Below are 18,381 nucleotides of genomic sequence, written 5' to 3'. Positions count from 1 at the left end.
AGTAGGTCATCTTTTATTGTTTCTGACATGAGTGACGCCATGCTTAACCCTTCAAGTCCTAATGCTTATAACACAGCGATATTTACGTACTGATTTGCGTAATATGATTTTTTACGTGCCAAGAATGAAATTGCTGGTTCTAGACTTGAATTACTCCATTTCTCATTGTGTTGTCAATCAGTAAAACCTAAACTTTCTATACGAAACTTTGTTAACCTCAAGAAATTTTAGATACAAGGGGAGACTGAAAAGTATTAAGGGAAATTTTAGCTAATAGAAGAACTGTCCTGAAAACTCGGATAGTCGTCTATGTGGTCTTGGAAAATTGTCGTGTGGAGAGAACAAGGCGTTTCTAAATACGGATGTTTTACTGCAGCGTTGAACCAAAAACAGCACAACAAAAACACTTGTCTCCATATTATTTTTTGGTCTATCTGTCACGTTTGGGAGCGGCGTCTTTTGTGTTTTTTTTTTTTTCACATTTTTTGCCAGTTTTGTTGTCCTTGGCCGGAATCATTCCTATAAAAATTACATATAAATAAAAGAAGAAAATAGTAAGGTAATCTTGACATTAACCCTTCAATACTGGGACACACTTTTTGCCTTGAGATTTGTGTACGATTAGCCCATTTTATTGACATTAGAAAGGAGGAGATCAGAAGATTAATGGCCACAGTCTTCATTATTTCAATCCCCCTATGTAAGATTCTGAAGCTGTATAAATTCACCAAAATAGTAAGCAAAATGAATGTCGAAACGCGTTACTGAAGAGGTTAAGGTTCACGAACAGAATACTATGAATATGTGTATCAAAATAACTACAGCATCAAATTTTTCTACACGCCCCAATGATGCATGTTCTAACTCAGGTGGCACTTAAAACTTCAGTAATGAAATATGATGCTGTAGTTATAGAGTATACTGTTCGTAACCCCTTCAGTACGTGTTTTCATATTTATTCTACTTACTATTTGGCGATTTTAAACAGCCTCAGAAACATGTGTACAGATTAGCATAGTGAAGGCACTGACCATTAATCTTCTGACCTCCATAGACTCTTTCTAATATAAATAAAATAATGTAATCATACCCAAACTTGAGGTAAAATATACGTCCCAATACTGAAGACATTAAACTATGTAAACGACTTCATATATTACACTCAACCCTAATAACGCACGTCCCAAGATCGATCATTATTTAACACATAGGAAATAAATGAAAAATCAAGAATATGTATGTATGTATAGCGTTAAGCCCTTCAGTACCATAACGGATTTCCATATTCATTTTGCTTAACATCTAGTGATTTTATGGAGCTTTAGAAACTCATGTGGGGGATTGAAATGGTAAAGACAGTGGCTATTAACCTTCTGACCTCCATAGACCCTTCCTAATGTCAATAAAAAAAGTCTAATCGTACACAGATCCCAAGATAAAAAAAAAAGTGTCCCAGTATTGAAGGGTTAAAATTATAAACTACACTTTTATATCTTATCATCTCACGCGCATCCTTATCCCCTGCAGGAAGGTTACGCCGCAGTGCACCTGGCCGCGATGTACAGCCGGGAGGAGACCATCCGTCACCTGGTGCAGAGGAAGGCTGACATCAACGCCGCAGGAGGGGTAGGTCATGCTGCGCGGTGATGGCTCTTGACGCTGCAGTTAACAGGTCACACTGGTTTCTTTCAGGCTAACCCACCTAAAAATAAGATGCGTTGGTTATCTTGTGTTTCTTTGTGTTTTTGACGTTTTGGGTGTTTTTGGTTTTTCAGATGTGTGTGTGTGTGTGTGTGTGTGTGTGTGTGTGTGTGTGTGTGTGTGTGTGTTTGGGTTTTCAGATGCAGCTCGTCACTCCTTAGTACAACACCTCATGCTGTCTTCATAAATACTAGAATTATTATGGTAAGTGATGTAGTGGTGGTGGTAGTAGTAGGAGTAGGAGTAGTAGTAGCAGGAATAGGAGTAGAAGTAGTAGTAGGAGTAGTAGTAGCAATAATAGCAGTAGTAGTAGGAGTAGCAGTAGCAGTAACAATATTAATATCATCACTACTACTATTGCTACTACTACTACTACTACTACTACTACTACTACTACTACTACTACTACTACTACTACTACTACTATTACTACAACTACTAATATCATAATTACAACTACTACCTCTATCATTATTATTATAAGTACCACCCTCACACACACACACACAAACACACACACACACACACACACACACACACACACACACACACACACACACACACACACACACACACACACACACACACACACACACACAAACACACAAGGCCAGTAGGTCAGGACAGGTAAAGGCTGCGTGGCGTGACGAAAATATTCCCGGGGAGAAGAAGCGTGGCTGCGACGAGTTTGCTCAGATATTTCCCAGCACGGAGCACGGCAGGAGGCGGGAGGGAAGGAGGGCAGGCTATATACAGTGTGTCCAGGGAAGGAAAAGGAAGGCTGCTGTGGTCCATCTTACTCTGAAATACTTATAGGCTTGTATTATCAAACACTTTTATGCTTTCCTTTCAATATTTGAAGAGCGTTTGTTGAAATTTACATGATTTTTAGGTGTGTTTACGGTTATAGAGGCAGATTGACAACATTTCTACAATATTAATTTAAATTATTTAGATTTACACGAGTTTTTCAAGGTGTTTCTACGGTTCTAGAGGCAGATGGACAAGATTGCTACATTATTAACTTACATTATTTAAATTTACACGAGTTCTATAAGGTGTTTTTGCGGTTCTAGAGGCAGAGTGACAACATTTCTACTTTATTAACTTATATCATCTAAATTTACACGAGGTTTTTAGGCGGCAGATTGACAAAATTTCTAAATTACTAACAGGAGAAACACTTGAAAAAACCCACTAATCATCTCTGCGCCCTTGGAAAATAGTCGTGGTGAGAGAGCAAATCGTTTATGAATGCCGACCTACTTTTACATCGCACTTTCACTTCGTTCAAAGGCGTCTAGTTGAAGTTATCTTTCTACAGATGTTTGTTTTGCTAATTTTAGTGTCAGATTATCGAGATTTCTACATTAATAAGAGGAAAAACAGTTGAGAATCCTGGTTATCATTTCTGTGGTGAGAGAACAGAGCTTTTCAGTACACGGGCATTTGTCATAACCCCTTTCCTTATGGGGATGTAAAGAAGGGATATAGTATAGTGAAGGAGGTGTAGGAGGTGAGGGAATGAGGGTAGAGAGAGGCGAGAGGGTGTAGTAAAGAAGGAAGAGGAAGGAGGTGGAGGAGGAAGGTTAGAGGATTAAAGAAAAGAGGCCACGCAGCTTAAGAAGGTTAATGAAGATGATTAGTTAATGGACAAAAGTATTGTTTGAGGAATGGGATAATTATGTTGACGGTGTAATAATGTAAATGCCAGACACACACATACCTGCCTTTACCTATTACCTACCTACCTGCCAACCTACACACACACACACACACACACACACACACACACACACACACACACACACACACACACGGGAAGATAGGCAGGTAGCAGCAAAGGTGAGGTCCTCTCTAATTAGCCTGTATTAAGCCCAGCACAGGTGGAATATGATGCCAGAAGAAGGAAAGAAGCAGCGAAGAAAAAAAGAAGAAAAATAAGTAAATGAACCATAATAACACATGATATTCAATTACGGTTATTATTATTGTTATTGTTATTGTTGTTTTGATTGTTGTTATTACTATTACTATTATTATTGTTATTATTACTATTATTATTATTATTGTTGTTGTTACTACTACTATAACTACTACTACTATTATTATTACTACTACTACAACCACCACCGTCACCACTACTATCACCACCAATACTACTAACTACTATCACTTGCTATCATTAATATAGGAAATCTTTATGTACTGTGCGTCTATGTATCTTAATCCTTGCTACACAAAAGCCTTAGAGAGCTCCCCGAAGTCTCCCGTCCTCCAATCATGACAAAAAGCCACTACAAGAGGTGACCTGTTTTGTTACACAGCCACACCAGTCACGCCAGGGTCAGGAGGTCACTCGGGCCGGACTCTGGACTGGCTCGTAAGATGTGCATGTGTGTGTGTGTGTGTGTGTGTGTGTGTGTGTGTGTGTGTGTGTGTGTGTGTGTGTGTGTGTGTGTGTGTGTTGGTAGTGGTGGTGGTGGTGGAGTTTTTGGTGTTTTTGTTATTTGAGTTCTTTTCTTGTTCTTGTTATTGTTGTTATAGTTCATAAGATTGCTCTTAATCATCGGGTTCTTATTAACGATGACTAGGGTGTTGTTTTTTAATATAGTGGTGATAATGATGAATATAATAGCATGTAATTAATAGCTGTAAAGATAACAATAATAACAGTAATGGTAATGATAATGATAATAGTAATAATAATAATAATAATAATAATAATAATAATAATAATAGCAGCTAACTTTCTACATTCCTGTTGCATTTCTATGATGAAGAACTTGTATATAAAATGTTCTTTGTTCTTACAGTTTTTATTATTTATTTCGCATACACATTTTGATTTGATGTTATTTGATGTATACTTTTCCTCTTTCGTTTTTTTTTTTTCTTTTCCTATAACTTCCTTGGATGCTGGGCAGGAAAATAAAGTCAGGTCCACAAGTTGTTAATAAAAGTGGCCAAACAATTCTTGCTCCTTCGCCCAACACCTTCGCCAGTCACTGCTCGATACAAAGCTCAAGGTCTAAAGTTATACAAGTTGACACACCTCTCCTAAAAACTTTGTGCCATTGTTTTTATATAGAATCTTTTACGTTATTTAGTGATCTTGATTTCTAGTTACAATTTTACTATCACATTTCTTTTTTTATCAAGTTTCGTTTTCCATTTTGTTCTGTTTTGTTAGGTATAGTACTATTAGTTCATATCCTTTTGTGTATTTTTACATCCTTACTTCCTTCCCGCTAATGTCCATCCCCATATTGTTCTCTTATATCTCTCTTCCATTTCCCAATAATTACTCATCGTCTTAATTTCCATATATTTTTTTCAGTACTTTTTTCCTTCTCTGTTTCTGATTTTCTTTTCTCTTTTACTTAACTACAGCCATTCTTCACCTTGATCCCTCAGTTCCTCAACGCGGTGTCTATAGCACGTAATAGTAACACTCTCCTGGCAACGGAACACAAGAGATCTTACAGTTGCTGATAGCCCGCTTCTCGTGTTTACCCTCGTGATAGTGTTCCGATGTTTGTACGCCAGCAGTAAGCCATTATGACATTATGCGGTCTGCTATTGACGAAAACGATGTCTGATTGCTGTTAATTTGTCGTTTTGACGCTAAATTAGGTGTTTTTTGGAAGGACAGACTTCCTAACGATATATCATTTGTTTCCCGTTATCTACAGCGTCTTTAGTCTCTTTTGTCATGGTACAGCTGTACTTAATCGGGCAGACAAGGGTCTGTTGGCCTGTAACAGCTTCAGGTGCGGAGTTTCATGAGCCGCAGCGTGTGTAAGTCACGCGCCCTGTGTTGCGGCGCCATTACAGTTCGTATCCTCAGCATAAAGTATTGGTCACTTTACATAGATCAGTCTCTCTGCACTTTGAACAGAACTGCGAGTTTCGTGTCGATCATAAATTCCGTTTTATCACACAAATTTCCACTCATCATCCTTAAACCCTCATTGGCTTCCTTAATGGTACACAATTTTCCTGCTTTTCTCAACAGAGCAGCAACATGACTGCCATTCCAGCATTTTTCTAATGCATTTCTGTTCCTTGCATTACCTGACTGACGGAAGACCAGCACAGCAAGGGAATGACGGAATTGTCTTATCGTCAGTGCCTCGGGGAATAATACTTGCTCCCTCTTCATTCATAGCGTACACAAGTGTTAAAGTTCTACTGTCTTAAACTTCATGACTTGCCCTAACTATGAAAGGAGGATGAGACGTAGCAGTGTTGTGAATACCGTTAGCGTGTATTAAGGAGAGGGACCCGCGCTGCTGCAGACGATCGGAGCAACCATTACCGTTCACTTCCATCGGCCATAAATGCTTGTCATGAGTCACGTTGATATATGATTGTTGACGAGCTTTGTTACTGTTAGGCATTCCTTGCACTCTGCAGGTGTTGTGTCATTCCAGGGCCGCCTCTGTAACTCTTGTTTATGCGACACTCGGTTCACTTCTTGCCGCTGCCTTCCTCGTCTAGTGATGAAAATTAACTCTCTCTCTCTCTCTCTCTCTCTCTCTCTCTCTCTCTCTCTCTCTCTCTGGTATTTTATGAACGCTGCTGTTATGACCTATCGCTTCATTTTAACAACTTTCCCCTCCCTATATCCTTCAGGGGCCACCTCACCACCCACAGCCCTTGACACGGTAACTTTCCCCGCCACAACTTTCCCTGAATCCTGCAAACTGTTCGGTAACTTCACAATAATCGTCAATATTCACGGGGACAAGTTTACGCCCCGCGGGAGTGTTCTCGTTAGCAGAATTGTTGTTGCTGCTGCTTGCTTGCTGTTCAGGAGCGTGTAAAATGGCTGCCCTTTTTTCTATTTCAATTTTCCTCCACATGAATGCTAAGCTAAAAGGTAAATAGTGAAGAGTGAATAGTAATAGTCATGCTCGCCTTATCAGAGTTGCCTTATGCCTCCAAAAAAACACACATCCGGCTTGATCGCTGTTCAGTATTCAGAGATGCAAATCCGTATTGATCCGCCTTCACGCGCCCCAAGTTGTGGACAATCCTGTAATGCAACGGCCAACTTTTGTTTCACTTTTCGTCTGGTGAACTTCAACATAGCCTTAACCCCTTCAGTGCTGGGATGCATTTTTACCATTAGTTTTGAGTATGATTAGACAATTTCATTTCCATTTGGAAGGATTTATGAAGGTCAGAAGATTAATGGTCAGTCTTTGCTATTTCAATCCACCACATGAGTTTCTGAAGCTGTATAAAATCACCAAATACTAAGATGAATGAGCATGGAAACGCGTCATAACACTCAAGGGGTTAAAAGTACATGCAGACCAGAACTGGCAACACACACACACACACACACACACACACACACACACACACACACACACACACACACACACACACACACACACACACACACACACACACACACACACACACACACACGTTGCCATTGTTCGGACTTGTCATGACCACGGAACAAAAAAAAATCGAAAAAAGAAAAAAAAGATACATGGACACATCACGAAGGATCCCAAAGAACTGAAGACACGGGTTAATATTTGTCACGTCACATCATACACGGCTTGCATGTTTATCAGCAGGAAATTCAAGTAGCGTTGTCCTTCCCTGTAGCGCAGTGGAGTAAGGTTAATGAAGGTGCGAGTGGCAGGTAGCTATCAAGGTGAACGTGGCGTCACCTCCCCCTATCGGTAACTAGTCGGTAATTTCTCGCCGGGTACTCTCCGTCACGCGCGGTATTAATGAAGCACGTTTTCATTCATTACATATATAAAAGAGAAGGATAAAAAGAGAGAGAGTCAGGGGTGTGGTGCCTTGAAGCGGACTCCTCCTGTTTTAATGATAATAAACACTTTCAATAATTTGTTTACCATTCCTTTTGTTTGCAGTCTAAGTTTGTTCTTTTTGTTACTTTTCTTCTTATGTTTTATTTTTTCTGTCTTCCTTTCTTTGTTTTTTCCTTTTTACTTTCGGAGAAGAAGTACATTTCACAAGTAATAAAAAAACTAGATGATCTCGGAACTTTGTCAATATAATGGATATACGTGTGTGTGTGTGTGTGTGTGTGTGTGTGTGTGTGTGTGTGTGTGTGTGTGTGTCTGAAAGTGGTAAGAAACCTTTCCAGATGTGCAAAAAAAAAAAAAAAAGGCTATCTAGTGATGAATTGTTTTGAATCCCGTGATATATAACATTTTTTTTCACATGTCACTTTTTATCCTTCTTGTGTGGAGCAGCAGGTGGCCGTGTGTGATAGTGTTGCTTTACTGCCAATATATTCATGCATCCTATCTCAATTTGTAAATAATTCTTACATTTTGCTAGGAGTTTTTCTTTTCTTTTTTCCCCAGCAGCAGGTTAGCAATGGAGTGTCACAGCATATGACTCTCATTCAGTATACAAATAAATTTTCATATCTGATAAAATTTGAACTCTACATTCTTGTCAGCCTTGCATGTTGTTTTTCTCCTTTTATTCTGCATGTACTGTATATACATATACATATTCATATTAATGTATCTCTTGCGCTGTTTTATGAGAGATATTTATTAATGTTTTATAAGGTACTATGTGTCCATTCTGTCTGTATTGTGTGTTCAGAACGTGTCCTAGACTGCAGGTTGTGCTAATGATCTGTCTTTTCTGCAGGACTATGTGTCTCATTCTTACTCAACGTAGGCAATTAATTTGAGTAGTTAACCTTACATGTGAGATATTAATTTGCTCTCACCTTAACCAAGTTGCTGTTACTATTCTGTATCAGCGGGGAATCTCTTCAACTAAAACACACACACACACACACACACACACACACACACACACACACACACACACACACACACACACACACACACACACACACACACACACACACACACACACACACACACACACACACACACACACACAAATCACATAAAGGCACTGACATGGACTTGGTTAGCTAAATCGTTCAGAATGTTTCGCTAAGTTTACATGAATTCCGGTAAGTCTTGTACATAATAATCAGTGTGTCGTGTTCCCTGCAGTCACTGGATGTTTCGTTATAGCCTTGCACTGTAGTGTGTGAGGCTGATGTCCGAAATAATTGTGTGAATTAATGGAAACTGAAATGCATTGTCTCCAGCAACTTTCTTCATCTTTGTTCACGCTCACCTGACTGGCAGGGAAATAATTACTTTCCAGACTGAATCCAATAATTTATGAGATCACCTAAGCAATATTCAGACACAAATTTACTAAAAATCTAAGTTAATGTCTTGTTTACTAAAGAGTAGTTATTGCATTGCCAACCCACAAGCAGGCGGGTGCCGCTGAGTCTCCAACTTCCGATACAATGAAGAGAAACAGGCTATACAAATAGAAGTCAGGATATTACATGTTGTCAATGAACTTCATCTATTTGCACAAGTTTTCAAGGAAATAACAGATAAACTAACGCACAGTTTTTCCCAGTACCTTTCCAGTTAATTAAGTTAAACTTTAGTTTCACCTTCCCATTCCTTATTGTGTAACAGCGGCACCGTGACCTTCGTGGGCTGACAGTATAAACGTGATTATCGTAGACACTTGTATGTAGTTTGGTGCTCTCACAGTAGTATTGTGTGTTTGCCTTGAAGTTCTATCTCGCAGTAGCTAGAGTAGGACCGTGTGTCTGATTACTTATGTCTGCCAGTCGGACTATCTTCCATTGTGTAACCACCTATCCTTGTGATACATTAACTTTTATTTTACTTTGTCTGCTAAGTGTTAGATATAATTTTCTTTGAAAGCCCCTCGTTGAATAATGTTCCCTTAGTGTCAAACAACTTCCTTGAACCTTTTGTCTGTCAGCGTTGGGACTGCAGAGCCACCCTTGCACCTGGGCGCCGTGCTGCCCGTCTGCCCCTCTGGTACATTCCTTGCAGTAAAGTTTCCTAGCAACAAACTTATGTTCCTTACTTTGAGTTAATTACCCCTAGCTTCTGTAATTTTCTGTTTCTACTTGCCATTTCGTTTATTTATTTTTTTTTCATTAATCTCCTTTGTTCTGTGTTTTGTTTTGTTATTTGTCTTCACCTGTTTGCTTTTCATACTTACAATTTTTACTTTGCAGTGTGACATGAGTTTGTTACTGTTGGTTGGTAAGGTGGACCTGCCCTCCTCTGAACCGCGATCTGACCTTCTGTTGTCTGTCATTTAACTTATGCTTTCCCCTCCCTCAGTGACCCACAGAACTCCGTCACATGCCTTTTTAGAATATTCCCGCCTTCTCTCCTATTTCTGTGTCTGAAGACGATCTCTGTCGCCTTCTTTGCAGCCCCACCTACAGACCACTATTCACATGGTTTGCGAGCGAGCCAACACCGCCCACCGCTTCATGGGTCGCGGAACTCTTGTGCAACGCTCCTCCAACGTCAGCGGTGATGATAAGCGCGCCTCAAACACTACTCTCAACGATGTATATTGCTTGATCACCCTTTCTCTCTTTTCCTTGTGTGCTGTGGTGTGGCTGTTGCTACCAGGATTGAAATGTTGTAAATTAACATTATATATATATATATATATATATATATATATATATATATATATATATATATATATATATATATATATATATATATATATATATGTATGTATGTATATATATATATATATATATATATATATATATATATATATATATATATATATATATATATATATATATATATATATATATATATATATATATATAAGGAGGTGTGAGTGTTCCTGATATACAAGTAGCTATGCTTGTCCGACCCTCTCCTTCCCCTCTCCTTCCCCTCCTCCCGTGCCGACACAAGGGCACCAGCCCGGCATTCGAGGAACACTCTTTGCCCTTCCTACATTACTAACAATTGTGTACATGATTTTTGAATTTTCATTTTCTCCGAAGTTTTCTTTCGCCACGTAGACGTTTTGGCATCATAGTTTTTTTGTCCTGTACGTACCACCCGGCGAGACTGTTTTGCGGATTAGTGGGCCCATTTTTTCCAGAATGTTTTGGAGAAGCAGCGCCGAAATTTTGGCAACGAAAGCCTTTTTTAGCCAGGTGTGAAGGAGACAACACCTTTGCCAATGCCGCTGTTATCATTTTTCTTTTTTTCTTTTTTTCCTTTTTTTTTTTTTTTTTTTTTTTTTTGCTGGACGTGAGCAGGTGTTCTTTTTTCACCTGACTTACATGAGTGCCTATTGTGATTTACATTTTTTCCTTCATTTTGCTGTGTAGATTTGATGTGTAAACTTTTCAGAGTGTGCAGCAATGTTGTTGTTTCTAATGGGATGTAACACCTACATTATAACCTAGGTGTGCCAGTGTGTGTGTATGTGTGAGTGTGTGTGTGCGTGTGTGCGCGTGTGTGCGCGCTTAGTAATATCTACTTAGGTTTCTTCAGCACACATTGCCCTGCATGCCCTGTGTGTATGAGTGTGTGTGAGTGTTTGTGTGTTTGTGCGTGTGACAGTAAATTAACTCGCTTCATTCAGTGTGCTCTAATCAAATACTTGTGTTTTCAGCTTCACGACTCTGGACAGATGTCTGAGGTCATTACAGCGCCAGACAGGTTGTGCCTAATGTCAAGGTCGCTCTGCATGTCATTCTAAAGATTCTCACCTGATTGTAATGACCTCAGGTGTTCTGTTGATGTTAAGCCTTTAAACATGAGTGGTTTGTTTTGAAGCTTTTAAACGCGTTATAAAAGTCCCTGAGCCCTCTTCCTAAATCTAGATAAACCCACTTAAATGTTTATTTCGCCATAAAATAATGTAATAGTGACATGCAAGAATCCCTAAAAATAATCTAACTCCAACTTAATTTACTATATTTTCTTGCTTAATCATATGTTACCGCCAGTCAAGGGATTCACACCAGTCCACACCAAGGGTCCGATAACTGACCGCGGCGACTCACTATAGGCAGCTTGTTGCCCTTCAGGAGCCAGCAAAGACCTGGACGATCTATGCATGCACAAACAGCCTCTTGTGAATCAACTCTAAGATATCCAATGAAAGAATAATAATAGAAGAGGGACATACTGATTACAGATTTGTGGATTTATGAGAAGGTCCACCACTTGAATAATTTTGATGCCTCCACATACTGAAATTCTTGTCATGAAAGTACTTTGGAGATAAAACAAAGAATGTATGTCCACTCTGAGTCGTAAGCACTTTGTCTTCTTAAAGCTCCCTCGTCGCACCTGCTTGATCCCACACCTGTGTTGCAGCCAAGGGAACAGACGGCGGCGCACTTGGTGGCCAACCGCAGCACAGGGGCGGCGGTGGCGCTCATCAAGACGGTCCTCATGCACGCCAAGCAGGACCTCAGACTCACCAAGGACAATGTGAGTCACTCGTGTTCAAAGCTGTCTTCTTGTAGTCCATTCTATTTTTTGTAGTGTTTCTAGTTCACCCTTTTCCTGCTGTCTTCTTGTAACCCACTTTAGTGTTTGTTTTGTTTCTTGTTCACTCTTTTCCTTCTTTTCTCCTTTGCGTTCTCCTACTCCTCCTCTCGCCTCTTTCTTCTCTTCTTCCCGATCCATTCTATTTTTCGTATCGGTTCTTCTTCACTTTTTTCCTTCTCTTCCTCCTTCATCTTCTCCTCTGCTTTCTTTCTCCTCTTCATCCTATTCCTCCTCTCTTTTTCTTCCTCCCATTCTTCCTTTTCATCATCATCTTCATTATTACCATCATCATCATTATCATCATTACCCATCCCCCACCATCTTTCTTTTCATTTTCTTCTTCGTCCTCACATCTGATTAAAAAGACGAGGTTTGCTTTATCAAAAACGAACAAGTACAACCTCTACGCATCTATATTTCCTTCACCTACACTGCTGCACACTCCATTAACCCACCGAACCTTTCAATCTTCCTCCCACGGTGGAGAAAGTATTATTTTTTCTTATTCCATATAAATTTAATGTTAGTTTTTCGATGTTACATGTCGTTACCACCACTTCATGTCCTGCCAACATACATAAGAGGAACGGCTGTGTGTGAAGGAGTCCTCTAGTGTAATGACAGTGCTTTCTTTCGCAATATTTAGTTAGTTTTGAGGAGGAAATGAAGTTCTGTTGCTCTTTGTAATCTTTTGCATGCAGTCCTTCGCCACCACCACCACCAATACCACTATCACCAGCACTACCACCACCAACACTACCACTACCTCCATCATCACCTCTGCCACACCCTCGGTCATGCCATTCAACTCTGCCGTTCCCACACACCACACTCCAGCACGCCAGGCCAACCAAACCCCTCGCCCTTCACCCGACATGCTTCCACACACCTCACTCATCCCAACACGCACCGCCACCACCATGACCACCATCACCACCACCACCACCACCACCACCACCACCACCACCACCATCATCATCAACACGTCCTCTCTATGTAAACCTTTCAACGCTTCCCATCATTCTCTTCCCCTTTCTCCTTTACTCTGTCCCTTTCTTCTCTTCTCCCTTCCCTCTTCCACTGTCTGGTTCCCTTAAGCCATCGTTAGATCTTGTAATTGTAACCTTCTGTACTTCCTCCACGCCTCTCTCTCTCTCTCTCTCTCTCTCTCTCTCTCTCTCTCTCTCTCTCTCTCTCTCTCTCTCTCTCTCTCTCTCTCTCTCTCTCTCTCTCTCTCTCTCTCTCTCTCTCTCTCTCTCTCTCTCTCTCTCTACTGGACATCCCTCGCTCCCTTCTCATTAGATTACGACGTTATCTTAGCAAACACACTCTACACTCCTACTTAACAACTTTCGCGTCCTTGCTATTTGCTCGTGTGTCCTCCCTTCTTATCCTTTTCCATTCCTGCTTCTTTCCCAATACCATGCACTGTTATTCTGCCAAGGTGATGCGTGGCCAGCCAAAGCACGCATACAGGTGAAGTCAAGCCAGGTGAGTATAGGTCAAGATGAGTTATTAGGATGAAGGTAGAAGGATGGACATTGCAGGTAGGGAGTAAGGTAGAGAATGCTAATTACTTGTAGTCATAAGTGTGTGTGTGTGTGTGTGTGTGTGTGTGTGTGTGTGTGTGTGTGTGTGTACGTAGAGGAGTGTATGGGAATATGTTTACTCTAATATAGTGTTATGTTGTGATTTTACTTAACACACACACACACACACACACACACACACACACACACACACACACACACACACACACACACACACACACACACACACACACACAGAGAGAGAGAGAGAGAGAGAGAGATGTCCTTGTAAAAAAGAAAGAACACTCACATAACTAATAGCGTGTATAATGAGTGTGTGTATGTGTGTGTGTGTGTGTGTGTTTTAGCCTTGGATGTGGATGAAATATTCCTCTTTCACTTAAGAATGAGCACTTGTTGGTTCATTTGTGCAATATGATGAGGTGCAGTGTGTGTGTGTGTGTGTTTCACTGTTTGATCTGCTGCAGTCTCTGACGAGACAGCCAGACGTTACCCTACGGAACGAGCTCAGAGCTCATTATTTCCGATCTTCGGATAGGCCTGAGACCAGGCACACACCACACACCGGGACAACAAGGTCACAACTCCTCGATTTACATCCCGTACCTACTCACTGCTAGGTGAACAGGGGCTACACGTGAAAGGAGACACACCCAAATATCTCCACCCGGCCGGGGAATCGAACCCCGGTCCTCTGGCTTGTGAAGCCAGCGCTCTAACCACTGAGCTACCGGGCGTGTGTGTGTGTGTGTGTGTGTGTGTGTGTGTGTGTGTGTGTGTGTGACCCACGACTTATACATGCACAAAGGCTTGTTAATAGTTAATAATCTTAATAATCTTGGACATTTGCTTTTAATAGAAATAAACAAGCTAGAATGGTCTGCCTCCTGAGCATTCAAAGCCGCTGCTTATCCCAATGAAAACACGTTGACTATTACACCACCAAGCCACTGCGACGGAGAATGGAGCAGATAAGGAAAGCGTAGTTTAGTTGATACAGTTAAAAGCGTCGTTCAGACCAGTCACATTCTGCCTACCCCCAATGAAAGCACGTTGACTTTACACAACTAAGCTACTGCGATGGAAGAAAGAGCAGAGAAGGAAAACATTAATAGACATTTAGATGATATAGTTATCCCCGTCAATACTGGGACACATTTTTATCTTGGGATTTGTGTACGTTTAGACCATTTTATTGACATTAGGAAGGGTCTATGGAGTTCAGAAGATTAATGACCACAGTCTTCACTATTTTAATCACCACATATGTTCTGAAGCTGTATGAAATCGCCAAATAGTACGCAGAATGAATATGGAAACGCGTCCTGGTACTCAAGGGGTTAAAAGCGGCGTTTAGACCAGTCACACCAATAGTTTTAATGGTCTGAAGGTACCGTTGATGAGTGGCGAGGAGCTCCAGGAGTTTCGGACTTAACGTGTAGATAAGGAGACCGACAAACAGACAAACACGAACACAATTCAGACATTGCGTATAGCAGTTACGTGACTACAGGTTCCAACACACACACACACACACACACACACACACACACACGCTTCGTAATGGGGAAGACTGGCTGGGTGACCAGCAGCCGACCGAGGTGAATTACACTCTCTCTCTCTCTCTCTCTCTCTCTCTCTCTCTCTCTGGAGTCTCTCTCTCTCTCTCTCTCTCTCTCTCTCTCTCTCTGGGAAGACTCTCTCTCTCTCTCTCTCTCTCTCTCTCTCTCTCTCTCTCTCTCTCTTGACACACACACACACACACACACACCCGGTAGCTCAGTGGTTAGAGCGCTGGCTTCACAAGCCAGAGGACCGGGGTTCGATTCCCCGGCAGGGTGAAGATATTTAGGTGTGTCTCCTTTCACGTGTAGCCCCTGTTCACCTAGCAGTGAGTAGGTACGGGATGTAAATCGAGGAGTTGTGACCTTGTTGTCCCGGTGTGTGGTGTGTGCCTGGTCTCAGGCCTATCCGAAGATCGGAAATAATGAGCTCTGAGCTCGTTCCGTAGGGTAACGTCTGGCTGTCTCGTCAGAGACTGCAGCAGATCAAACAGTGAAACACACACACACACACACACACACACACACACACACACACACACACACACCACTCTCACTGTGAACTGAAGTGTCTGATGTAATTAGGGCAACATTCACCCTCACGCTACCACACTTGAAGTCCTCGTGACCCTGACCACTTTCTGACCTACATATGATGAAGGTAAATTACCCACCTCCCCCCCCTCCAGGCTCTTGAGTGGGCACGTAGCAGCGGCGCCTCCAGGTACTCGACGGCACGCCAACGGGTCTGGAAAACGACTAGATCGAAGAATCTGACGTCTGTACTCAGAAACGCTTTCTTCTCTTACTACGACAATTTTGCAAGGTCACAGAGACAACTAGCAGAGTTTTCGAGATAGTTTTTCCTATTAATAATCTAGAAATCTTGCCAATTTATCACAAGAGCTACAAAAATGCTGTTAAAAAACGCGAGTATCTTCAACTGGAGCCTTTGGAAAGCAGTGGAAAGCAGAGCGTTTCAGAATACCGGTTTGGATACGGTGAAGGGAAGAGGGAAGGAAAGAGGAAAAGGAGTATTGCAAAGCTTGAAAGATAGCACAGTGTAGGAAGGAGGTTACGAGGGAACGAGAAAGGTGGAGATATGAAAGGAATGGAGGGAGATGAAGTTGAGGAACAAAGTGCAGAGGGAGGAGAGGGAGAGTTCAGATAAAGGTGAGGAAAGGTTGGAAGGAAGAGGAATTCTAGCAGTAAATCCATACCCGTAGACGAGAAACACGTACAGAAGAATAATAAAGAAGAATAAGAGGTTAGCATTTCTGATTTCGGTAACTATGAAACGACGGTGAAATTGACTTTGCGAGTGTTTATATTTGAGTTTTAAGTTATTCGACTGAGTGTATGGTTAATGTCTTATTTTTTTCATCACAGTTGTCGCATACACGTACAGAAGACTAAAGAAAAATGAGGAGTTGCCATTTCTTATTTCAGTAACTATGAAACGACGGTGAAATTGGTTTTGAGAGTGTTTATGTTTGAGTTTTAAGTTATTCGAGTGAGTGTATAGTTGGTGTCTTTGTTTTTCATCATAGTGCATCGTTATCAGTAGTTGTAGGTAATCTTTCCTACTCCGTTGTCTCTCTGTTGTTCTTTTTCCGTTGTCTCGAAATCACTGGAGTGTATACTTGGAAAACTAAGATGAAAAGAGACTCCATACAAAGGTTATATTTAGATATCCCCATCCAACTAACTCCATTTAATGTTTAACCCCTTCATTATCATGACGCGTTTTCATATTGATGCTGCTTACTATATCGTTATTTTATGCAGCTTCAGAAGAGACTCATATGGGGATTGAAATAGTGAAGACTGTGGCCATTAATCTTCTGACCTCCATAGACCCTTCCCAATGTAAATAAAATGGTTTAATCGTACACAAATCTCAAGGTAAAAATGTGTCTCAGTATTGAAAAGGTTAATCTTTTGTTGCCCTTGGCCGCCTTTCCCTCTTGCACAAAAAAAAAAGACACGAAAAGACCAATAAAAGGATACGTCTCAAATCCTGCATATCTTTTACTCAATCTTCTTCTGTTGCCTTGAAACCAGAGAAGTATACTTGGAAAAATAAAACAGAAAAAAAGACTCTATACAAAGACTATATTTAGCTATCCCCATCCAAATACCTGACGGGAAGACCAAAAGAAGGGCACAGTGTAGACATTTTGCACATCTCAAATTCTGCATACCTTTTACTCAATCTTCCGCTATTGTCTTGAAATCACAGGAGTGTACTTGGAAATATAAGATAGATAAAAAGACTGCATACTAAGGCTATATATAGTTATCCTCATCCAAATACCTGACGGGAAGACCAAAGAAAAGCACCCTTTATTGACATTTCGCACATCTCAAATTCGCATACCTTAGCAGCGCAGGTCGAGGCCACCAAGACCTCTAGGGAGCCAAAAGAGTCAGCCAAGAGCCCGAGACACGCCAAGCACTGACATACCTGGCGCTCTGATGAATGAGTCTGCCCACCAAGTGTCTCATTACAGGAGCCACCCACCTGATGTGTTGCATCAGTCACCGGGGCGCCCCTTGATCAGTGCACGGTGCTCCTGACCCAGATATAGTTAGGTCATGTGCCGTGTAAGGGAGATATGACCTACATCGGTTTGTCCTGTGTTGAGTGTGGCCTTGGTGAGCAAAAGGTTTAGAGTTCCAGAGTGTCTTTCCATGGAGCTGAAGTGTATTGATCATCCGCTCCTGGATTTGTATTAGTTTTCCTAACTGGTGTGGGAAATATGCAGTGGTGATGGTTGTGTTTGTTTGAGATATAGTCTCTCTCTCTCTCTCTCTCTCTCTCTCTCTCTCTCTCTCTCTCTCTCTCTCTCTCTCTCTCTCTCTCTCTCTCTCTCTCTCTCTCTCTCTCTCTCTCTCTCTCTCTCTCTCTCTCTCGTGTGTGTGTGTGTGTGTGTGTGTGTGTGTGTGTGTGTGTGCCTGCCATTTTTTTTTTTTCAGTTCCTGCTCCTCTCCCTTCTGTAGGCCTGAAGCGAGGTCGTTTCATTACTTTTGCTTCAGTAGTTTGACACTGTCTTCCCCTTTCACACCTTCCTCCTCTTCCTCCTTCTTCTCCCTTATCGCTTTCACCTGTCTTTCGCAATGACCCGGATCTTTCTGCCTCTCTCT

At 41.3% G+C, this 18,381-nt stretch overlaps 1 protein-coding gene across 1 annotated transcript in view; it reads left to right on the top strand.

The window, feature by feature from the left end:
* The window catches only part of LOC123505069 (serine/threonine-protein phosphatase 6 regulatory ankyrin repeat subunit C-like), a 106,676-nt gene that overhangs the window by 64,292 nt on the left and 24,003 nt on the right, over positions 1-18,381 (top strand). Inside the window, exons 3-4 of the mRNA XM_045256100.1 lie at positions 1,528-1,626; positions 11,946-12,062. Of these exons, the coding sequence (XP_045112035.1) occupies positions 1,528-1,626; positions 11,946-12,062 (216 nt within the window). The remainder of the gene's footprint in view (positions 1-1,527; positions 1,627-11,945; positions 12,063-18,381) is intronic.

The sequence above is a fragment of the Portunus trituberculatus genome, chromosome 17 (genome assembly GCF_017591435.1).
Source record: "Portunus trituberculatus isolate SZX2019 chromosome 17, ASM1759143v1, whole genome shotgun sequence".
NCBI classification, from domain to species: Eukaryota; Metazoa; Arthropoda; class Malacostraca; order Decapoda; family Portunidae; genus Portunus; species Portunus trituberculatus.
This window is presented reverse-complemented; position numbering and strand designations above follow the sequence as displayed.